The 24,649-nt window shown below is 44.9% G+C and overlaps 1 protein-coding gene across 1 annotated transcript; it reads right to left on the reverse strand.

The window, feature by feature from the left end:
• Positions 1-3,217: 3,217 nt before the first annotated feature.
• BROX (BRO1 domain and CAAX motif containing) lies at positions 3,218-24,567 on the reverse strand. The gene is made up of 13 exons (XM_037069544.1): positions 24,186-24,567; positions 21,871-21,988; positions 19,097-19,203; positions 17,191-17,287; positions 14,119-14,214; positions 12,905-12,977; positions 11,895-12,000; positions 11,143-11,232; positions 9,553-9,638; positions 8,540-8,621; positions 8,073-8,223; positions 6,370-6,529; positions 3,218-5,385 (listed from the first exon to the last, which is right to left on the reverse strand). Exons 2-13 carry the CDS (start codon positions 21,969-21,971, stop codon positions 5,299-5,301), a joined length of 1,236 nt encoding a protein of 411 aa, XP_036925439.1. The 5' UTR covers positions 21,972-21,988; positions 24,186-24,567; the 3' UTR covers positions 3,218-5,298.
• Between the last annotated feature and the right edge of the window lie 82 nt (positions 24,568-24,649).

Genomic DNA, 24,649 nt, shown 5'->3' on the forward strand with positions numbered 1-24,649 from the left:
GTACCAGGAATCTGCCAACATCCAGGCCCGCACTGTCATAGGCTCTGCTCCCCGGTCCCCACCCCCAAGCCAGAAATCAAAGGAACTAGGAAGTCTTGCATCAGAGGACCTGGAAGGAGACCTCTGGGAGTGCTGGCTCCTGGATGAACCTGAGTCCCCATCAGCAGCCTTTCCCAATGGAGGTGACCTTCACCACCTCTGTTCACAGCCTCCGTATCAGATCATGGTGTGGTGGCTGGAGGTGTCCTCGGAGAATAATATCCAGGTAGCTAAAAATCTTAAATATCAGAAGTTTAGGAAAAGGGCCTAACAGTCTCATTCCAGTCAATGTCCTCCTCTCAAGACCCCCTCCTGCCAATGCCAATGCCAGCATTTCCAAGCCAACTGGAGCCCTCTGCACCGCAGACGCCTGTCGCCCCCAGTCCCTTAGGGATGGGTGATAGCTGATGGGTCTCTGCAGAAACCTCAGCTGCTGCTCTATGCAACAATTAGCGTTGTGTGTTAAATAAACAGGTACGTCTCCTAATTCAGAGGCGCTCTTTTAATTAAAGGGAGGGGAAGAGAGAGAGGCAGACTGAGGAAGCTGACTTACCTGCAGTCGACTTAGTGGACATTTTCTGCCACCTGCTGGAAAACTTAGGGCGTGCTCTGTGGAAGTCATTTTGGTAGTCACAGTGCCTGGCATGTACAAGGGGCTCATACCCAAAGGTGTGGAATTGCCTTATTTTACTTACGAAAAGCTTGGGAGTATTGCTACCTTCACACCAAGTAGTTGGATGTGGATGTTTTTAAGCGCCCTTTTCCGGAGGACCCCAAATATTTCCTACAATGGGCTTTAATTCTTACGAGCGCCTCTATTCACATTTCTTAAACCCTCCAACTCTAGTTTGTTGGGAATTGTCCCTAAGTATACAAGGCAGTTAACAGACTGTAACATCTCCCTGACCTTTAATGTTAAAGTGCCTCTGGGCTCTGTGATTGGATCTTTCCTGTTGTTTTTTTTTTGTTTAATTTTTAAAGATTTTATTTATTTATCTTTAGAGGGGAATGGAAGGAGAGAAGGAGAGAAACATCAATGTATGGTTGCCTCTCATGAGTCCCCTGCTGGGAAGTGGCCTGCAACCCAGGCATGTGCCCTCACTGGGAATCGAACCGCGATCCTTTCATTCGCAGCCCCCTGCTCAAACCACTGAGCTACACCAGCCAGGGCTCCTGTTTTTTGTTTTTAAATCTCCTGCCCCGAAGATCTTATTTCTGGCTTTCAGCGCCATCCACACACACATTTGTAGCGGACATCGCAATCTCCAGGTCAGACTTCCTTCTCCCTGCATCCCAGATTCATAGATTCGACTGTCCACTCAGTATTCTTCCTGGGTGTCTCATAGGCACGTGCATCCCAGAAGGCCTGAGCCTTTGCTCGACTTTCAGTGCGCCCCTCTCCCTGCGGTCCCCCCACCGCATACTCAGCCCCGCCTACTCCTCTGGCTGTCTTGTCATTTCAGTCTTCGGGAGTCTTTCTTGATTCTCCCCCACTCATTGCACCTCATGGGAAACCCATCAGGACATTCTCTTGGCTTTTGGGGGGATCCTGGCACCACCACCGCACTGCAGCCACGCTGGTCTAAGCCGCCGCCTCTCACCTCGCTGAGTGCAGCCTTCTCAGCAGGGCCCCCACCGACTTGGCTCAGAAGCACCCAGAGGTGTTACCTCTTCAATCATGTCACTCCTCTGCTTCAAACTCTCAGTGGGTCCCCCCCTCACCCAGAGGAAGAGCCTAGTCTGTGCCACGGCCTCCAAGGCTGTCCGCCTGGCCCCCAACACTCTTCCGACCCTGCCTCGAACCACCCTCCCCTCACTTATCACCCCGACCACAGGCAGGTGGCCTGGGCTGCGGCTCTTCTCGGGACGAGTCTTCCTTCCCACCCTCCCTTCAGGTCCTTAACGCAAAGGGTCTGGTTGCAGCTGCTGTTTCAGGACGGCTTCCCATGCCCCTGACCACCACCGCCACCCCTCAACATCTTACCCACTCCGTTTGTTTCCTTGGCTCTTACCACCAGGGACACACACTGTATTTCACTTTTCCTGTCTCCAGCTTCCCTCCTCATGCCCCACCTGAGTGGGAGGGGTTTACCTATGTGCTCCTTGCAGTATCTCCTGCCCCCACACCTGACACCTAGCTGGAACTCGGCATTTAATAACTGAATCACACGTTTAGTTCATTTTAATGGGTGGGGGGAAGGTCCTGGATATTAGTTGGAAAAATAAGGCGAACAGACTTGCAGTTTTATTTTCTGATGTTAAAATGGCTACTTTCAAATATATTTATTACATTTACACACTAATTACTTCATTTTAATTGACCCCTTCACTGAAACCCAGCATTTAATCTGTACCGACAAAATAACACACTAGTTCTAGACCTCAGCACTTAACTTCAGGATGGTTATGAAACAGATTTCCTAGAGTTCTTGGTTTCCACCTATCAAAAAGGTTTCAAATGAACCAGGTTAAAATGAAGCCAAGAGCTGACATTTGAGCCCATCAGCACAGTCCCCTGGGCCCCTGCTGGCCCATCTGTCTTCCATTTCCACCTCAGGCGCTTCCCCAGATGGTCCAAGTAGCAAACCTCCGGTGATGGGACAGGACTTCTATGGCCCCATGGGTACCTGGTCTTCACTGACCTTGAAATGCTGCAGTGTACTTTTACACACACATTAAAAGATAAGAAATATACCATTTTCCAGAGTACTATTACTCTGGAGAAGAAGGAACTATTTCTGAATATGGTTTCATTTCTGAGTATACTCAGAGCACTGAAAATGCCAGCTCGATTCCAAAGTACTAAGTTTTCTAGAGTCCTGTACAGTGTGGTAAGCTCTCTGGCTACCTGAACACAGTACACAACTTACTTATCATGTGGATTAAGTACTAGGAACAAGACGTACAAGCCAACTGAAACCCTACTTTGAGATTAAGAGGTGGTATGAAGTACCAATAAACATAGACCAAATAGATCAAGGCATCTTATTTAATGAACTCACATAGCATAGAGCAACGGACATACATGTCATTTTTAAATGTTACTGTGAAAAATTGTAATTTTGCATGCCATTAACTAATACTGGTTTAATAAATGTAAAAATATTTATAGATGGTATAATCAATAAAATATATTAAAAAATATTTATAGAAAAGCAGATAAAAATGCCAGTGAAACTGTTAGTAAAATTACTTTTATTTTCATAAATAAAGATAATCCATTATACAAACAATACTTGCAGCAGAATGCTAGCTGTCCTTATCCTCTTGAAACGAAGTGTGAAGTGTATGCAATAGTGACCTCTCATAACACAGAAGTGACCTCTCTCCGTACCCTCCCTGCACTTCCCCAGTCCCAAGTTTCAAGGACTATGATAAATACTGGGATATTCTAGTCATGAGGTGTCCCTTTTGCTGAGTCAACATGTATCTGCTAATGTCAAAGCTGCCAATTACGGATTAAAATACCTGTATCTACACCACCTTACAGAAGCTCAGAACATCGCCCCATCTTCACGCCGTGTATGGCAGTACGAGCCACAGTGATGTCAAGGGCAAACTGAGCGACTGGGTTAACAAGCACTGGTACCCAAGACACACTCAGTTGGCGAGTGAGACAACAGCACGGAGCACGACTGGACCTTGTCAGTTTACGGCGCGTAGCAAATGATTTTGTAAGCAGAATGCAGCGAAATTTAATGAGAACATTTTTACTACAGACAGCAAACTTAAATGTCTGTTCAGTTATAACTCCACTTATTCTGGAAACTGCAGGTTCAACTATAAAATGTTTTCCGGCAAGGAGCATTTCCATTTATTTTTGGTAGCATTTCCATGTATTTTAAAAAATACCGTGTGCTTTTTATTGAGAGCATGAGCTGCGATGTAAGTAATCACACACATGACACAACATTGATCCAGATCGGCATGATCCGTTTACTCTTTGCGGTGAAATGGCCACTCCTGTTTTACCCGTCACGTGGACCCTACGCTCTTCTCCGGGCTGCTGAGGGGACTCAAGCAACCATCTACGCAAGGGCTCAGTGCGGTGCCTCGAACGCAGTAAGCTCTCGGTTTTCACCACTCCTGTGATTTTTACTAGGGGAGCCAATCCATTTATTTGTAACAGGAAAATCAGCTAATGCTCTAGGGGAATCATCGAAAGAAGATAACCCTACAGATGTGTGACTTCTGTGAACGTATTACGCACCTGCTATATCCCAAGTCGGTACAGACACTAAACTGTTTCAAATATTACAAGCCATCTTTAAGATCATACTGTATCTGTATGCTTTATTAAGTTTTTGCTATGGCCTTTGGCCTAAAGCAACGTAATTTGGACAGGAGGAGCGTATTAGAAAACCATATAAAAGCAAGGTACACTGAAATCAGGTAAGGAAAGCATTGTACTGTAACTTCTTAAACAGAGCTGAGTTACCGGTGTAATTCAGAACAGCTCACCTCCTTTAGGACGGAAGTTTTTCTTTACATCATGCAACATCTCACTTCTCCGAAACCCTTTCCTCCTGCCTCCCCGCACACAGAAACCCTACGAGCTGTCCCGAGGTTCTGTCCTCGAAGTGAAACGCTCACGAGAAAGGCGCTCGCAAAAGCCCCTGCAGGTTCGACCGAGACAGAACCGAAGGGCAGGGCCACCGAAAACCAACGCTTCCTCCGACAGCCCCCAAATCCCCTACAAACGCTGACTTTTGAGCAAACTATGGATTTCAACATATGTTAAGGGGCTGGGGATAAACATTTTCTGATCTTTAACTATAAGGGACATTTTTTTCCCACTGGAAAAGAAAACTAACTCGGAACATAAGCCTGTGCTACAACTCACAAAATGGTGATGGGGAAAACGTCTAAAACTGACTCCTGCCCTTCTCCTGGTATCAAGTAAGAGGAGGCAAAATGAAAAAGTTTTTGTGAAGATAGAACACACACCCAGAAACACCTAATTCTGGTCTACAGTATGTTAACCTGTAATATTACCACTCAGGGTGTGGGCTGGGGAGGAACCAACCCTTGAGTACACTATTTGGGGTCAGAGTAATGCCTTTCACATGTCCTGGCTGAAAAGGAGTGCAGAAACAAAGTGGGAGCCCTCGCTAGTATTAAAAGTCTAGCCCTAAGCTGAAGGCAGATGCCCGCTGGGTGCACTCAATTATTGGACAGGCTCTGGAGAAATCCTCTCTGGAAGTGCGAACTGCAGGCCCACGGTCCAGCTCATCCCCCAGCAGAGAGACCGTATGCACTTTAGGAGACAGAGCACCCTGTGTCCTTTTGGGGCTTGACGTCTGGTTCCTTCACGGGTTTCACCGCTTCTTCCGGTTTGGCTTTGGTCTGGGGAGAAAGCAAGATGCGAGGTGAGAACGTAAACTACGATTTGGAAAACCAACACTAGCTCTTTCCACTTGTGACTTTTAAAAGCTGCTACATTAAATTATGTAACATTGAGATGAACACAGCTGTCCCCAAAGCTACACATCCATTCAACGGCAGACACGACCGGAAGCCACACAGGGGGACGAAACCCTGTGGGCGGGCATGAATCAAGCTAATGCTGCTCTGAGGAAGGAGAAAGGAGGTGACTGATGCGTGAGGAGCCTTTCAGTTCGGAAACTGCTCATGCTAGTAATGGGCTACCTCTTAGGGCATTATTCTGGAGGCTGAACGGTATAGAAAGATTCTTCTTTTAAGAAATAGTGGTTTTAGTGTATGTAGAAAATTACATAAAAAACACCCAATTCAAGGAAGGATTAATTCCCACTCCCCCGCAACCCCAGCCACCCCACAAGATCCCTCCGAATTTTGGAAGTCAAACCTCAACATTTCCACCTAATCTATTATTTGACCTAGTACAGAGGAGTACTTTGATGTAAGTGAATAAGAACAATCTTATTTCTAGCCTGCACAATTTCATAGACTGCTGAAATCAGGCCAACTTTTCAGTCACCCTGCACTACGCTTAGTCCGAAACACAGAGTGCTGCTGTAGCCACAGACACGCGGACGGGGCGTCCTCCTCGGACCTGCGCTCTCACGCTTGGGATAAAGGAGGCCCCGACACACAGGAGAAATGGAAGACAATGCACTGAAAACGAGGCCAGGCAATTCGGCAGTAAACCAAAAGGCAACGAGGGCCTGGAGGTCTGGTTCTGAGACCCCTCTACCACAAAGCCCACCAAGCACTGCCAGATTAATAACTGCCGTGAGCTAGTTCACATTCAGAGAAGCACACACATCTGCTTATACAGAGAAAAGCATCGAAATGCTGGCTCTGAATTCTTGTTAAACACTTGTGAATGAACAGAAACCCATCGCGTACACTGTCATCCTTGGGTCTTTTGGTGAGATCAAACGCGGCCAGCGCCTCCGGGGTCCAGTGCGCGCTCATGGGAGGAAACTCGAAGGGCACGGGCTCCACGAGACCGTAGTTGGCTTTGAGTTCCAGCTGCGGGGCTTCTGTCGGAATTTTCTGAAAGTAACTGCAAAAAGCCATGTAAACAGCAATTTATTCATTTATTCACGTACTGTGAACTGCCCATGACGTTCAAGGCCCTGTGCTAGAAAAAGACAATTTACAGTGAACAAGACAGAGAAGACTGTCCTGCCTCATGCAGGAGAGCTTACAGGTGAGCAGGTGAGAGGGTCCGGAAACCTCGCCAACGCCGGGGCGCGGGACTGAAGCTCAGACGGCTGCAGAGTGCCATGAGAACGCCAAGGGGGCGACGAACTCAGTCTGGGGGTCGGGTGCTTTCCCACGGACATGACAGAAGTTGAACTGGGTATGCTTACGGGGGAGACGGCCCTCGGTCTGGCCAGATGCAGGTATAAGGGGAGGGTGGAAAGAGGAAAAAGCAGGGACGAGACAGGTTTGTTTTGCAGCCTGCTGTAGATAAGTTGTTTGTTTCATGTTTGCTGTTAGTTCTTTACTTAAAATGCTAAAAAGAAGCCTGATAGAAATGAACTTCACCAAAAATGTACAAGACCTACGTGAAAGAAATTACAAAGCGTGGCTGGGGACCAAAAAGAGAGACCTCACAACATGGAGAGATACCGTTAGTTCTGTAAGGGAGGGAACGGAAACAACAGGACTGTGGTTTTATCTTCACACTTCACTCTCCAGTTTGTCCACATCTGAGCACAACTGTTTCCTATTTCCAATTATCTCATAATTTTAAAATCCGAACTTTAAAAGTCTTTTAACAACATTGTTATCTACCAACCTACATTGGTGGCGATCCCCAGTTTGAACACAGCTAGTTTAACAACAAAACAGGCTGGCAGAAGATTCGTTTCCCTGCTTTAGATTCGATTTCCCTGCTTCCCTGAAGCCAGAGTGAGATGAACACACAAAAGGAGATGCGAAGGCGTACGTAACACACGGAGAAAGAGCGGCAGGGAACCCAGGAAAAATTAGGACAGTATCGGGGGCTATGTGTTAACAATTCGTGTTGAAGTTTTGAAATCTGCTTTGATATTTCATCATCAGAAGCAGAATAAAAGTTCAGTTTAACACACGTGAACTGTATTACCAATGTAAAGAGAAGATTCATGCTAATCTGAATTGCAGTCCGACATAAAACCTTTGGAAACAGGTGATGCATAGATCAGCAAGGGCATCCTCCTCTCTGTGGATGCCCAACCATGCATCACAAAGTCACAGGTAGAGCCCTGGCTGGTGCAGCTCAGTGGATTGAGCACAGGCCTGCGAACCAGAGGATCTCAGTTCGATTCCCAGTCAGGGCACATGCCTAGGTTGCAGGCCAGTTCCCTGCAGGCCAGCTCCCAGCAGGGGACGCAGGAAAGGCAACCATACATTGATGTTTCTCTCCCTCTCTCCTTCCCCTCTAAAGATAAATAAATTAAAAAAAAAGAAAGTCACATTTATTTACAAAAATAACAAAACACAAAAAGCAAAAAACCCCCACACTTACATGGACTTAAGCAGTTCAAACCCGTGTTTTTCAAGTCACCTGTACACCACTGTATTCTGAGTATTACTGAAATACTACTAAGCGCACTCACATGAACCCATTTTCTCTCTGACATTTTTCTAGGGTGTTCTTCACAAGGCTGCCGAGTTTCCTGAAGAACAAGTGTCCTGAAGGCTTGGCTGTGGGTCCGGGTCCTTTGGTTTCTCCGTATTCTTTGCACAGCGTTTCTGCCTTTGCATAAACTGCGCATGAGAGGGGAGAAAGGCAATTAATCACAGCTCATTCTTGCCTATTTACACTCACGAGGCTTTAAATCCGAGATGGCAGGGAACCGCGCCGCTCCTTACTCACTTAGCATGACAGCAGTAACAGTGTGAGGGGAGGCGGCTCTCCTCTCCAGGTTCCCAGTTCCCGAACCATTTACTCTTTTCTCCAACTCCCTCACTCTTTCCACTCCCTTCCATGAACTCAGCCAAAATCTCTTTTAACTGCCTCTCCCCTCCATGGTAAAACACTTGTTTTGAAACAGGGAGTGGACACTCTGGCAGGAAAACTTACGTTTTTCTGCTTCCTGGAGAGACCGGATTGCTTCACCACATTTGTCACTAGCCAGCAAAGTCTGACCGTGGTAGCAGTAGGCCTGAGAAATGGACAGAGATTTCTGTTCACTCTCTCCCCAGGTGATGCTCCCCATACCATTGCTTCATGCGCTCATTGGACGGATCACTGCCCCGTCCACTGCCCAAAGTCTCAGCGGAATCCCTCATATTTCTTTCCCTGAGTCAGCTTCCCCCATCTCTGTTAGTATCCACAGGAGAATTACACCAAGCCTGTGAGCCTAACTGGCCTTTTAACCACGGCAGCTGAAACCTGGTTCTAAACTTAGGGCACCGCAGACAAAGGAGGGCCATCACTGCCCTAATGGGGAGGGAGAGGGGGGGCGCGTGGGAGTTGGGACTAAACAGGTTTTAAGAGAAATGGAGTGGCCTGAAATCTTTCAATGTCTATGTCAATAGAAGGACTGCACACACATGGTTTTACAGTGTGCCTAAAACAGATTACAAGGTAAAACTACGCAAACGTCTACCTAGATTTGAAAAAGGTTTTTGATGATCTCCCACATGACATTCTAACCAACAAAATGAATACTGACAGATTTGTTGGGTGGGTACGAGAGACAAAGAAGCAACTTCCCGAAGAGTGCTTTCTGACGGCTCTTCACCAGTGCAGGCGCTATGGGGCGTGGCATCCCTTGAGACTAGAACTAGTAACCGCCTCTGCCAGTGCCCAGGATGCAGCCAGAGGACTCCTTATGAAGTGCGCAGAAGGTTCCAGCCGAAAAGTGGGTGTAAGTGAAACAGTAACTCCACTGCTAGAGTCCAGCTCTAAACTCTCCAGCATCTCTGCGCCCGCTCTAGTTCGCAATGGCCGGCTGCACGGGCTGCCTGGGAACACCCACTGGGAACTGCCCATTCTTTGTGAGACGCCGAGTAAGCGTCTGGGGAGACGGCCCACCTGGCACTCGAGGGGCGGGACAGTCATTCACACTGTTTCAGGGCACGAATACTCACGTAAGCTGTGTAGAAGCACATTTTCAAGAGAAGATATTTTCTCCACTTGGCAGAGTACGCAGGCTCCAAACTGGATAAAGTATGATCTAAAGTTACATTTTAAAAAGCAAAATATCATTTCACCCTGATTCGCTAGAAGATTTTTAGTTCATGTGTTCAGACGCTACAAGCAGAATGCCATTCAGGTCTAAAGCTCAAGCATTTACATGTTTTTTAAAACACTCGCCTTATTTAAAGTGATTTATTTTTCCACCGACTACAGTTTAATTACACGAATAGGACTGGTTCAATACCAGGGTCCCTCTTTGACGTGATGGTTAACGTAACTTAGGCTTAACATAACGGTAAAAACATGTAAGAACTTCAAGGTAAACATGAATTACACTATTATCTATTTTTTAAAATGTATATAGCCATGCAAAGAGCAGTTTAGTCACCCACGTCAGAGACATGAAGGACACTCTCCTAACTGCCCCCACCTCTGCCCGTCACACGGCTCTCAAATCTGTTTTCCCTCCACTTCCCATCTGCCATCTTCGTGGACACCTTCATCCTTTCCTCCCCAGGCTGTTGCCACTTCTTCCAAAGTGCTGAGGGGAGCCAGCCCACTCCTCCTATTTCTCATCTTACAACCCTGGGGACCTTTTTAAAATTCAAATCCAATGAGTTGGATTTACTTGATAGCTTTTCATGAATCCCAGACACCTACCGAATAAAGGCCAAACTTCTCAGATAAGCTTTCAAACCAATTCATGATCTCACAGGTGCCTACTTTCTCAACTTGTCTTCCCAGCACTCACCCTATATTTTAGTTGAGACTATCTGTCCAAATATCCTGCAAGGGGCTAAGTTCCTTTTTATCTCTGTACAGACTACAGAATGCTCTCTTCCTGCATGCTGACACTTCCTAGCAAACTGAGAGCTTCTATTTATATTTCAGAAAAGGGCCGAAATGCCACCTTCCTGTAGGAAGCCCTCGCGAACACACCCTGATGCTTTAAGTTTTTATTTCACCGCGGTAACACCACCTCATTTCACGCTCTACTAATGTGTCTGTCCCCTTCCCTGAACTGTGAGTCTGTTTTACTGATCTTCGTATACCAGCAACTAAACTAATAACCATTCCATCAACAGAAACTTGTGTGTGTTTCCTCAAAAAGTGAATGAAGAGAAAAACAGGCTAAATGAGAAGAACAGCAGTCTAGTCCCAGCTTCCCACCTGCTAGCTGTTCAATTATGGACCAGTTATATTAATTCTTAGGATTTCAGTTTGTCTCACTAAGAATAATTAACTGTAAGGTTGTTATAAAAACCAAAAAACTTTCAAAAGCAAAATAGCTGTCTAATTATTAGACATAACTGGTTAAAAAGTATAGCATCACCCTTTCCATTAGAAGCTATGCAGCAATATTAATGATGAACAGCTCTTTTCTTTTAAACAAAAATCATAAAAGTAATGCAGATGTTATTCCAGTTTTCTAACTAATGAAAAACCGGAGCATCTTTCTGATTTGCTTGTTCCCTATTTAGCCAAGAGGTTAATGTGAAAAGCTAAAGACTAAAGGTGTAACGACAGAATTACACACTTACCAGCTTTTTGATAGAAATTGGCTGTTTCGTAGGCCAGGGCGGCTACTAGCCCAGGAGCGTGTTTCAGTTCAATTGCCCGAGCAATCGTTACTGTGACGCACACACACACACACAGAACACAGAATTAAGTTCGTTTGCATAGACTCTAAATTCAAGTGTAACATCAATAACAGTCTAACAATCTATTGGGGGTTTTAATAGTTTGTTAGAAGTTTTAACATGAAAAGTTAAGGTACAGAAAATGCAAATATAAACAGCAAACACTAGCTTGTTGGTTCTTTCTATAAATCACTAGCCAATTACCAGCTAATCACAGAAAAGCACAACTATAAAATAGCATGATGGAAGAGGAAACAAATACTTTCAGGGCACTGGAATCTGAAATAAAGCAGAACAAAAGCCTACAAAGTTTCTTGATTGCTTTCACCTAAGTTTTCGTTTATTTCCCACCATTCAAAGGTGAAGATCTCAAGGCCAGACCAACAGTAGAAACAGCAAAGAGCTGGGCGAGGCAGAGGGGACAAGGGGAGGGTCAGAAACAGCAAGAAATCAAAATCCTCTTAAAAAGAGCCACTAAATTCAAGGCCTTTTCCTACTAACTACAAATGAAGGCAAGCGCTACAGATAAAGTTGGTTCTCACTGTGAATTTGTCAAAGCCCGAAAATTCCAGCTAATTCTGATTTCAAGTAAGTTTTTTTAACGCCAACACAGACTTTCTTCAAAACAAACAGCCTTACAATATCTAGGCTACCTTCCTGAGCTTCAGCCTGACACTGGATGACATAAGCTTCGATGAGTCGTGCTTCTAAATCTCTCCCCTTTTCTGCAGGCGTGATAAGCTTTGGGATGTGACTTTCCTGAAAGAGAAAGAAAATAAAAAACCAAATTTCTTTTAACTGAGTTGTGAGCATTGAAGAAAATGGAAGCTGAGACATTCAGTTTGGGGATTCATCAGAAATTTAGGATAGTAACAAAAAAAATATGCTAAGAAGGAACACTAAGCTGATGGAGACTACAAGCTCCTGTATAGTAAAACTTTTAAAGCTTTTTGTGAGCTTTTGTAAAAACAAGAGATTCAGGAGCGAAATGTGGGTTGTAACAGACTGGTTAGATTCGCAGGTCCCATCTTCACCTCAGCCACGTTCCCTCCTGCACTGTCCACTCTCCCCGGGGACGGCAGCTAACTCAGGGTCACAGCCTTCCACTGCTGCGAAGGCATCTCACTTCATCCCAGGAACACCCGACACTGGGGCCCAGGAAGTGGTGGTTGAATCGGAACGAGGTGGCGTAATTCGGGTTGGAAATACAGGGATCTTTCCCCTAATGCCCGAATCAGGCCGTTTAATATGAGTGGTGTGTGCCGACCGCCCCTCTGGTGGTCTCGCTGAGGTACAGAGAGCACGCCCAGCAGCTCGGTTCTGCAGACCCGCGACTGCTCCGGGCCACGGCTGCGGACGGCGGCGAGAAATGGGGAGGAGCAGTGGCCTTTGTGCTTTTCTCCTACCTTTGCAGAACAGACAGAATAAGCACTGAGTTACAACTTGAATCATCTAATTGTAAAATTCACTGACGATTTTCTGAATCGGAGACATTTACTATTCTCTAATTGGCTGCACTCACCAGCAAGGTAGTTAACATCAGGGAACCGGAACACACACCAGTACTTTTCTGCGTAATGAAATAATGTCCCCGCCCCTCATGAAAGAAACAAAAATTATTTAAGAACTGAAGTATCGGATTTCTATTTTATTATTCTTTTACCTTTAAATGTTTGAAAATCCCAGCTGCAATTTTCAGGCTTCGATGGACCTCTTTCGCTTCCTCTTCTGTTATGCTTAAAGACAGTGGTTACATTACTTAGCGGGTAAATCCCATTTCTGCGTCAAATCCAGAAACGAATCCATTATCATAACACCCAGTCAGTCATTCATGGTTCTCACCACTCGTTTTTCCCCTTTTAGAAAATCTAGCTTGACATTTAACAAATGCACGTGAGAACTATCCAAAGAGAAGAGACCACAAATGGAACAAGAGACCTGTCTAGAGGTCTGAACAGGCTCCCTGTTTCCCCTTCCAGATAACCTTCTGTGCACAAACAGGCATAAAACATGCACACACCTGAGAAGCAGAAATACACAATATCCACTACTCTGCTCTTGTTCTAGTCACTTACTTACATTACTTTAGGGATTTTTTTTATTTTTTAGAAATAATTTTAAATCAACTCATACAACTTCATTTTTATACTTTTGTTAAATTTATTGGGGCGACACTAATAAAATGATGGCGATTTCAGGTGCACAATTCTACAGCACACCTCTGTACATTGTCCCGTACTGTTCACCACCCCAAGTCAAGGCTCTTTCCATGAACTTCATTCTGAAGTGGCTGCGCATTATTCCCATGTTCAGATGCACTGGAGTTGGTAGGGGATTTCGTGTTGCTAGTACCTTTTTTAACTACTACAAAAATTGTATCTCATTTTATTTCACAGTTCTCTAATCCTTCAAAACATCTTTTGTACTCTTATAAGCCTTTGTATTTCTTCTTCTGTGAACTGCCTGTTTGTCTTTTGCTTACTTTCATTTGATTTGTTGGTCTTTTCTTTGTTGATTCGTAAGAGTATACATCATAAAAATAATTTGTAATACGCACTGCACTTTTTTTGACTCATCTGTCATTTTTAAAATTCTGTTTATGGTACTTTTACATAACCAAATATTGAATATCTTTCTTTCCTTGGTATAGGGTTTTATTTAGAAAGACCTTCCCCATGATAAGATTATTTTCTTCCCCTTTTGACACTGGGCTCCATAATTCTGACAGTTAAAATACAAATACTAACATTATGAGGCAACCTTTCACTTATTGGAGCGCTACTTTTTACCAAAAGCCTACAGTTTTTAATAACAAAGCTCCGTGTACTAGAAGAATAACATAAGTGTATGCATGTAAACTGTTCCTTTTTAACTTACTTTTCTTTTCCAGCCAGTCTCGAAGCATATTTAGTGTACCACAGAGCCACGTTAAATCCCATGGAAACTAATTCGAAAACAGCATCCTGCTGGGCACTAGAATGATTAAAATGATCATTAATTTCTGGCAATTATTAACACATCTCTACATGAGACCCACTGTACATCTGACTCAAGATCACAGAGAACAAGACGCTAACTCAAAAAACGAAGAAAACATACGTGTGTTTCACATAGACGGGGAGATACGACATGACACAACGGACAACGAGCGACTACACACAATGGCCCCGTGTGTCCCGTGTGTACGCCATGACAGTAACCGTGAGACTAGCAGCTGTCCCCGAAGGTTGCTGCACAGAGAGTAGCTTCAGAGCCACAGCTTCTGGGCTGTAACCTCAGAGCCAGAAAGTCTGGGAGGGGCCCAGGATGTGCGTTTCTGAGAAGCAACCAGTTGCTTCTGGAGCTGGTGGCTCTCATACCACATTTTAGGAAAACAGACTTCAGGGGAGAGATGGTTTCAGGCTAACCTAAACAGAGAAGGTGTAGTGGTATTTTCAGAGCTCCACTGTGCCTGGAAAGATGCGGCCAAGGGAAGCAGAAGGCACCCCAGGTGAGGAAATGACGCGGTTAAAGCACAAAAAGGTGGAAAGAGTTTTCGGAGAGCAGAGACCCAACCACCTGGACTGCAGCGGACGGCTTGTGAAAGGAAATCGCGGACCAGAGGGCAGGAGGCCGGGCTGAGAAGGAACTGAGGAGGGTTCTGAACGCTAAGGCAATCAGCACACGATACGAACAAGGTCTTTGCATCTTGTTTCCTTCCCATTCTAAGTTTGACACAAAGACGCAAGAGCGTATCAAGCAAGTAAGATAATACTAATTCTAATCACTGTACTTCGGCTAAGGCCCTGAAAACTCCTTATACATGATCTCAAATGCTGAAGAAAGTAAAATACCCTTACTTTGCACACGCGACAGTAAGATAAAGGAAAATCACCCAAAGAGAAGAAACCAGAATCATGATTCCACTTCGCTGCCTACATCTTAAAAGGAATGGAGCTGTGGAAACTTCTTATAGTGAAAAATAAACCCAAAAGTTTTAAGACATATCCTATTGAAAAATAACTTATACAACACCCCGTTTAATGTTATAATATAAAAAATATGACAGTTACGAACAAACTCCCTAAAAGTTCCAGCCTGCTGAAAAACACGTAATGCATAGTTTAATAGCTGCTTCTTTTCAGCACTGAGACTTCCAAGCGAATTACCTCTGGGGACCTAGTGGGCATCTCCAGTTTATAACTTTACTTTCGAATAATAAGATAGTTTCGCTCAGTTACACTCTCATGAACAACTCCCTTTTCTCCTACATTTATCTTACTCCGCTTCGCTTCCAAACACTCCACTTCTACTGTAACACATCTAAGCAGCAGTCAGAGCCCATATAGTTGAAAAGACAGTTTTCAGAAAAGACATACTCATTCTACACTCTTAGTGCATTTTCTATTGCATATAAGCAGCAACCGAGGATAAAGTAACTTAAAAGTCTCGGATGTACTGAATATTCAGTACCACCACTTAAGGCCTTCATCACGGAACTCTGCCTGGGCTCAGAAAGCTGAAGACGCTGCCAGAGGAACGGACACGGGGCGCGGTGGGGAAAAGCATGCAAGCAAACACCTTAGAACCTGCCAAAGTTTTCTCATGTAACAATGAGAGAGGTTTGAGTCTTTAAAAAAAAAAAGAGGCTTTTTAAAGAAAAATATTCCTTAATTTTGGATAAAGTAGAAAGGAGTCACAGAAAGAAAAACAGAAAATGAGGACTCGGAAAACCTTAGTATCCCAGAATGTTAAAATGGGGAAGGATGCTTAGTCCCCAACTTCCTCCCCAACGTATGAATCCCACAAACAACATTCCCAAGGAAGGAAGGAAGCCAACCAACACCTACTGAATGTCTACCATGTGCCCGGCACTGTGTCAGCCCCGAGACACAACTCTTCCTGTCCCGCTGCTCAGAGCCGTGGGTCTGTAAGCCACACCCAGTAGGGCAGCAGGGGCTCAGCACGAGGAGCCCTGGGACGGCCCCTCGTGCTGCGCGGACCCGCAGCGCACACTCCCACACTCGGCGTCTGCCCTGGTCTCCCCCGTCTCCATTCCCCCCCCACCCCCCCGATGCTACGGAGCAGGAATTCTACAGCAAATCGAGATAAAGACACACAGCCCCTGAGTAGCCCTCCGGTGTTCAAAAATAGTAGTTAAATAAAAACTTAGCACCATTTTGATCTCCTTCCTGCTCTAATTGGATCTCTTTTAATTACTTCCAAGTGAGTGACAACAAAGTTCTGAGGGGACGTTTTTAAAAAGAGCCAAGCCCTGGCTGGTGCAGCTTAGTGGACTGAGCGCTGGCTGTGAATCCAAGAGTTGCCAGTTCGATTCCCAGTCAGGGCACATGTCTGGGTTGCAGGCCAGGTCCCCAGTGGGGGCCACGTGAGAGGCAATGACACACTGATGTTTCTCTCCCTCTCTTTCTCCCTCCTTTCCCCTCTTTCTAAAAAAATAAACATAAAAAAATAAAAAGAGCCAAACCCGTGAAAAAAATTAGGAAGGAAACAAATACTGTGAGAAAAGAGTGGGGAGCTGGTGTGGAGGTGGGAGAAAGAGGGAAAAAGAGATGGACCAAAGACGTCTGAATTATCCATCGGAGAAGAAAAACCAGGGAAAAACCAAAGTCTGTTCTGCTGAATGTAGGCAAAGAACCAAAGCGAGCTCTGGTGTCCCAATCCCCAAACCACTCTCCGTGTGTTCCTGGAAGTCAAGGAAACTCAATTCCAGCTAACGTTTGTACTCATTATCCGAAAACCAGGCCCGGTCCAGGAGAAACATTGTATTTTTACTCAATGGACTATATTAGGCGTCTAGGTGTAATTTGTCAAATTAATTTTCTGGTAACACAGAACGCTGCTCCGCTCTATATTTTATTTCTCCAAATACAGGGGGTATGAGTTAACCACTGGCTAAACAGTTACAAAAACAGCTTGGATTTAGCACTGTTAGTTAGCACTGCTTACCTTGGAACCTGTCCTTGTAACGTATCGGTCCACTTGAAATTTTGAATATATCGTAACTTACTTTCTTGGCTAGATTCATCCAACGAATTTATGAAACCTATAACGAGGTACAAAACATTTCAGTTTTAGAAGTAGTATCAGACTTCCGCCAAGATGAAGGTGTAGGTGGAAACACTGTGCCTCCTCTCACAACCAAGTTTAAAGTCAAGAAAGTTTCAGTAACAAAAATGCAGCCAAAACACAGAAAATTGAACTGTATGGAAGCCTGACAACAATGAACCGTTCAACCGGACCAGTAAGAGGGGTAGAGCCAGCAGTGGAGCAGGATCGGGCAGGAAAGGTTTCCCCACCCAGGCGACCAGGCAGCCATGGGCGGATACCAGGTGTGGGGTAGCAACAGGCAGACCCAGTGGGGGCGCAAGGCAGCAGGCTGACCGCGGTCACACATTCGTGTGCAGATAAACCAGCGAAGGAGCAAGCAGTGAGACAGACCGCGCAGGCCCCAGCGGCGGGAAGTAGTGGAGGGAACGCTATTGCTCCTCTTGGACCCCGCCCCCACGTACAGCATCACAACCCAGCAACTGAGTTGCCCCACCCTGGTGAACACCTAGGGTTCCTCTCCTCATACGTCACAGGTGCGAACAGACCAAAACATGGCTCAAGAAGAACTCAAAGCTCGGGAGCTGATAACTCTAAGTGACCAAGAAATAGCCAATCTATCAGATGCAAAGTTCAAAATACTGGTGATCAGGATGCTCATAGAACTGGTCAATTTTAGTCAAAAATTAGAGGAACAAATGAAGGCTAAACTAATTGAAATGAAGGGAAATGCACAGGAAACTGACAGTGATGGAAAGGAAACTGGGACTCAAATCAAGGGAGTGGACTAGAAGGAAGAAAAAAATAACCAAACAGAAAAATATGAAGAAACAAGAACTCAAAAAAAATGAGGAGAAGCTTAGGAACCTCCAGGACATCTTTAAACATTCCAACATCTGAATTATAGGGGTACCAGAAGGGGAAGTGAAGAGCAAGTGGAAAACTTATTTGAACAAATAATAAAGGAGAACTTCCCCAGTCTGGCAAAGGAAATAGACTTCCAGGAAGTCTGGAAAGCTCAGAGAGTCCCAAAGAAGTTGGGCCCAAGAAGGAACACACCAAGGCACATCAGAATTACATTAGCCAAGATTAAAATGAAGGAGAGAATTCTAGAAGCAGCAAGAGATAAGGGGACAGTCACCTACAAAGGAGTGCCCATCTGACTGTTAGCGGATTTCTCAAAAGAGACCTTACAGGCAAGAAGGGGCTGGAAGGAAGTATTCCAAACCATGAAATTCAAAGATCTACAACCAAGATTGCTCTATCCAGCATTTCATTTAGAATGGAAGGACAGATAAAGTGCTTCTCAGATAAGGTCAAGTTCAAGGAGTTCATCATCACCAAGCCCTTATTATATGAAATGCTAAAGGGACTTATATAAGCAAAAGAAGATGAAAAATATGAACAGTGAAAGGACAGCAAACTCACAGTTATTAACAACCACACCTAAAACAAAAGCAAACTAAGAGGACAGCTAGATCAGGAGCGGAACCATAGAAATGAAATCACATGGAGGGTTAGCAACAGGGGAGTGGGAGAAGAAGGGGGGGAGAAGGTACAGAGAATAAGTAGCATAGGCAGTGGGTAGAAAATAGATGGGGGGAGGGCAAGAATACTATGGGAAATACAGAATCTAAAGAACTTGTGACACATGGACATGAACAAAAGGGGGGGGGGAAGATGTGGGAGGGGTGTGCAGGGTAGAGGGGGATGAAGGGGGGAATAGGACAACTGTAATGGCATAATCAATATAATAAAAAATTTAAAAAAAAACAAAAAAATTCCGAAGTTCGTATATGTAACTGACCTTGTAAAAGTGAAAAGTAGGAGTCTGCTGCGTTCTTCATCACTTCCGGGTTGCAGCCCAAATCCGTGAACAGCTCAAGCAGCCGTGCCCTGGACGACCTCAAGTCACTTGCGCGAGACAGAGAGTCGAGGTTATTAGCAAGCCGTCTTACAGCGAGTGGCTGTGGATGTGGCTTAAACCTTCCAACTGTAAGTTTTAAAATAACACACACGCACACACAAACCCTCCTCTAACGTAAATAATACATTTAATTAGGACTAACACTGGGGGTAACTGAAATTCCTAGTAACAACTGTTTTAAAAGTTATACCGAAATGAATGGAATCCAATTAAAGGGGAAAATCATGGATAGGATATATAATAAAAATATACAGCAAGTTTTAATGAACAAATTAAGCCTAAGTACTTACAATGGAAGGAAGGAATTAAGAATGAGTAAACTAAACTGACCAGTTCCCAGTGAAATTTCGAGAAATGGAAATTGAATGCTTGTGCATGATTTATCTTCTTGAAATTTCAAAATCTGACGTTATGTCAAAGTATGTATTAAGTAGAAACCACATTTTAAAAATGAAATTGCATTCTACAGTGCAACATACACACGAAGAATATGTAACAATGTGCTGCCCTTAGTCATTTAAAACGCCCCCTCCTTTCACTTCTCTGTAGCAATGCACATGGCAGACCGGCTGTTTCCTTCCGATTTCTTTTCCCCGTCGATTGCAGTAACTCCAAGTTTTCCACGTTCTCCTTATATCTCTAAAGGTCCCTTCTATGTATTTTTTCTATGTCCCCTTCTTAGTCCCACCTCCAAAAATGTTCAGTCTCTGGCTCTCTACTCTTCTCTTCTGAGGCCTAATTCTACCAGATGACTTTGTATCCAATCCTAAATCTACTTTCCTCAGCCCGAACTTGGTCTTGTTCCAGTTCTACATGTAATTTCAGAAGGCAACGTGCTTAGCGAGAGTTCTAGAAACCACGTCGCACTGACAATGACTGAGACACCATGTGTCAAGGACTACGGAAAGACTGGATTTAAACTGTAAGCAGCAAGAAAGTAGGGATGTATACCCAGAATTCAGTAGGTGCCTAGGACAAAGCACTTACTCAACATTATTTGTTGAGTAAAAGAATACTTACGTTTCAACTATTTTCAGAGGCAGGAGGCCTGTAATGTAGTAGCGTTATTTAGGAGACAGCACAGAACTGACCTTGAATGGTGCAGATGGAGTGTGTATTCACTGGGACTAGCTCTAAGGAGGCTTATTCCAAGAAAATACAGCCTAACAGTTATATAGAGCTGACCAGAAATGGGATGGGTGCCTTTCTGAATGTGTCATTGTTAAGCTGCGGAACTAGAAGCTGGGAAGAAGTAATTCCTGAACTAGGAAATAAAACTGAATTCTTAAAGCCTATTTTACACTCAAATAGCCTGCCAGCTATTTCCAGTAAGTACTTGATCATCTGCCACCCAACTCATATAAAGCTATAGTCACCTTACCATTATATAATTTGAGGAAAATGTACCTTAGAAATACCTGACGTAGGCTATTCATTTTATAACTGAGTAATTAGACCCAAAGAAGTTAAGAGACTTGCCCAATGCTAGAGATAAAACAGTTGAGATGGGACTGCTTTTAAGAGATGAGGATCAGGAGCTGGTGAATGGCAACTTGTCACTTGTCCTCATATGGCCCACAGCTTATCTTTTGTAAAAATGAACAAGCAAGAGTATGCAGCAGTGACTGCTGCGGGTGGCCCACAAGACCTAAAACACTTACTATTTAGCCTTTTAAAGAAAAAGTTTGCCAACCTCTGGTCTGGATGCATAAGCCACTTGCCCCACCTTTTGCTCCAATTACTTGTTTCCCACAAAAAAAGCAGCAACTATCTGGGCTCTCCTTTGCTGGTACCACCAGCATCCTGATCAGTCAGGTGTGTTACACCCCTTCGGAATGAACCCTTCTCGACTCCCAGAGCAGGTCAGTCAGTCAGGCCGGCTGACTCCTTTGAAATATCTCTCTCTCTCTGTCTCTCTTTCTCTCTGTCTCTCTCTCGTTCCAGCCAAACTGCTGCAGAACAAAGGTTTTCCTGATGGACAGGACTGGTCGTCTCCCTTCTTACTATCTAAATCAGGAGTCAGCCAACTTTTCCTGCAAAGGGTCCGAAAGTAAAAGCACATTAGGCTTTTGGCCCATAGAGTCTCTCCTGGAACTACTCAACTCTGCGGCTGTAGGGGAAAGAAGGCGAAGGCAGCCACGGCAGTATGTAAGTAAACGGGGATGAAGTGGCTGTGTTCCAATAAGGCTGTATTTATAAAAACAAGCGCTGGGCTAAACCTGCTGCACATAGTTTGTCAACCCCCGATTTAAGCTACACGATTTGTTTAAACTCCTTTCTCTTATATGAACACCCTGAGGGCTATTCAGGTCCCAGGGTCAGAACACAATGAACTCATAGTCCAGCCAATGACTAACACCCACACAGAACTTTGTGGAGTCTCTTGTACTATTATCGTATATACAACAGCTTAACTCTTTTATCGTGATTGCTTTAGCCTAACACTCACTGATCTAAAATTAAGGACCCTGGCCTGACACCTGCCCGATGTTTAAGTACTCTACAATTTAACTCATGTCATTTAGAGGTTTGTAAGAAGTCTAAGGTTAGGGACGGTGCATTACATACTTCTGTACTAACCAAGGGACCTAAATAAATACCCTGTGTCCAAGGGTGGCTCAATCAACATCTGTTGAGACTGACTAAAAACATACTTGCAAATTTTTGAAGCAGCGGCACCAGTGACCACCTCATAGTAGTTAAAAGAAACAGGAGCAGTAGCTTTCAGGGGGTTCCTGTGAAACCAGTGTGTCATTTTTCTCCAGATGTTTCCTATAAACAAAAAAGAGACGTATAAAAAAAAACAATAGTATAAAAATAATTATTTTTAAGATAAACATTTACTACAAAATATATACATTTTTAATATACATGAACATATACACATATAAATAAAATGCTTCGCTGCCTTAAGTCAACCTTGTTTTGTCTATTTATAGTAGTCTATGTATAGATCAGGCCTACTAAAGGACGTCCATCCACAATAACCATAAAGTTAAAAACACTGGAGCAGTCATGTTTAAACCTTAATGTACAGAAAAAACACCAGGTTGGGTGGGGGGTTGTTGTTAAAAGTTAGGTTCTAACTGAACAGCCTGGGGTGGGAGCTGGAATGCCAATGCTCCTGGTCCCCAAACTACACTTCTGAGGAGCAAAGTACAAGGCTCTAGTTGGACAGCTGCGAGGGAGAAGGGCATAGGCCAGAGAAAGATAATTTCCCAAACAGGTTCAAACGGTACCCTTATTAGGACTGCTGCGGTTATCAGAGAAATAGGCTTTAAATTAAGTGTATTTCCCACACGGAACTGCTGGCATCAGCCGACTGGTTACAGCACAGATTCTATAATAAATACACGTCCCAACAATAGCTAATAAGAATCAATATTTTTTGTGATTAAAAAATGATACTTGAAGCCCTGGCTGGTGTAGCTCAGTGGATCCGGCTCAGGCCTGCGAACCAGAGGATCGCGGTTCGATTCCCAGTCAGGGCACATGCCCGGGTTGCAGGCCAGTTCCCAGCAAGGGACGCACGAGAGGCAACCATACATTGATTTTTCTCTTCCTCTCTCCTTCCCTTCCCCTCTAAAGATAAATAAATAAATAATTTTAAAAAATGATACTCGATCAATAACTTCTATTCCTAAAACCAAAAAATGTGAAAAACTATGTAAGTAAAATGCCAATAAAAAAAAAGTTCCACACCTTTTAGGTTAAAAGGAAAAGGTGTGTGTCACTTGCCTGAAAGTCCTTGAAGGTAGACAGTGCAGATTTACAAGGTCTATCTTACTATGGCAATTAGATTCCAGGAAGTAATATACAAGAAATTCTGATAAAGTTTAATTAACTTGAGGGCATTACACAAATCTGTCGATCAATATTTCATAATGGAGGAAAAAAACATGGGCTGCACAGGGTATGGAATCTACTTTCAGCACTTCTCTTCTGCTATTTAATTATTCATGCACGACAAAGCCGGTTTTGGAGAGTACCAGATATTTGATGAGGAGAAAAACGCAGTGTGTTCTCAATAAGAAACTGGATAAGTTCATTTAACAAGTCTTGAAAAATACACATATACTCTTCTGAACATCAACCATGCAAATCACCTTTATAACCTAATACAGCACCTACCTGCATGTAAATTAAGCCTTCTACAGAAAATGGCACACAATAAATACACTTGATTTTGTAGCAGCGAATTTTCCTCAAATACTCTTTCAAGGCGGCCACCCACTTCCTGGATGCAAGTGCCCGACGTTCTGTGTCCTTGCACTGTATTCTCTGCCCTGTCCTTCCCGAAGACCCGGCAAACCGGATTCCAGGACCGGGGAGGGCGGCATAGAGGGCGCCACGCCCACCCGCAGGTGCCAGGGTACCTTTAGAGACCCTGGTACAACAGCCGGGTCGAGAATGCCAATTAACCCGTCCCCACAGGACGACTTGACTACTGATCAGGGCCCCCCACCCCACGCTGCAGCCCGAGGGTCCCGGCAGGAACCTACCTGAACGGCGCCCCGGGTTTGGAGTACCCACTTCCTGTTTACCACCAGCCTCTTCCTCCCGTGCCCATCCCGTTCCAAGCTACCAGCGCAGGCGCCAACGCTAGCGCACCCCTCTTTCCCAATAGGCATTTTTCTGGAAAGCCGATACTATCCACCTGGGAGGGACCGGCCGAAGACCACCAAACACCCCCCTGTTTAGCTAGAAGCCTCTCTAATGCAGGTGGAGAAGAGGGCAAAGGGACTCCGCGAATCTGTTGATACTATTGATTCGAGGGGGCAAAATGGATTTTCTCTCTTTCTTTGCTTTCAAGGTATTAAAAGGAGAGTTTTGGGGACCACTATCCGGGAGTCTACGGAGACTGTGTAAATAAACGCATAAAAGGGGATGACCCAGCGGCTTGGGAATCCACGGAGGCGACAAGGGCAGGGATATTACCGGGAGACGACCATCCTCTTGTCATACTCACCGGATTTCTCGGAGTCCCGACAGCAGTCCTCCGAAGGGAAGAAAGGCAGTGTCCAAGTCCGCCGGCGAGAAAGGGAGGGAGGCGGGGAGCCGGCTACTGGGCTGGAGCGACGGGGAACCGGGCCTGCGCGGAGCTGGAGTCACGTGACCTGGCGGCCATAACAGCTACCGAGACGGCCGTGCTGGCCGCTGGGGGGCGGAGGCTGCCGCGTTGTCGCAGCCTCTGCGGAACGCTCTGTTTCTGGGCCCTTTCCTAGCTGCGCCGCCCTAGTCTTTCCTCCTGAGCTGCAGTCTCGTGTCCGGAGAGGAAGAGCAGAGGTGGTCCGGCCTCCCCAGCCGAGAAAGACGCCGCAGTAGCGCCACCTATACTGGGGAAGCGGGGCGGCCTCAACCTAACGTGGGGCGGGGCCTCGGGGGCGGAGCCGCGGCGGGGCGGCCGCCTCGGAGCCTCAAAGTTTGGCTGTG

The sequence above is a fragment of the Sturnira hondurensis genome, unplaced genomic scaffold (assembly GCF_014824575.4).
Source record: "Sturnira hondurensis isolate 20B ecotype Veracruz unplaced genomic scaffold, ASM1482457v3 Scaffold0018525, whole genome shotgun sequence".
Lineage (NCBI taxonomy): Eukaryota > Metazoa > Chordata > Mammalia > Chiroptera > Phyllostomidae > Sturnira > Sturnira hondurensis.

Excerpts from the sequence above, each read along its gene's own strand:
- BROX (XM_037069544.1), bottom strand. The coding sequence starts at position 21,971 with ATGACACACTGGTTTCACAGGAACCCCCTGAAAGCTACTGCTCCTGTT. Across the intron at positions 14,215-17,190 it reads TTACAAGGACAGGTTCCAAG|TGCCCAGCAGGATGCTGTTT; the intron begins GTAAGCAGTGCT and ends TAATCATTCTAG. Across the intron at positions 12,001-12,904 it reads GGATTTTCAAACATTTAAAG|GAAAGTCACATCCCAAAGCT; the intron begins GTAAAAGAATAA and ends TTTCTCTTTCAG.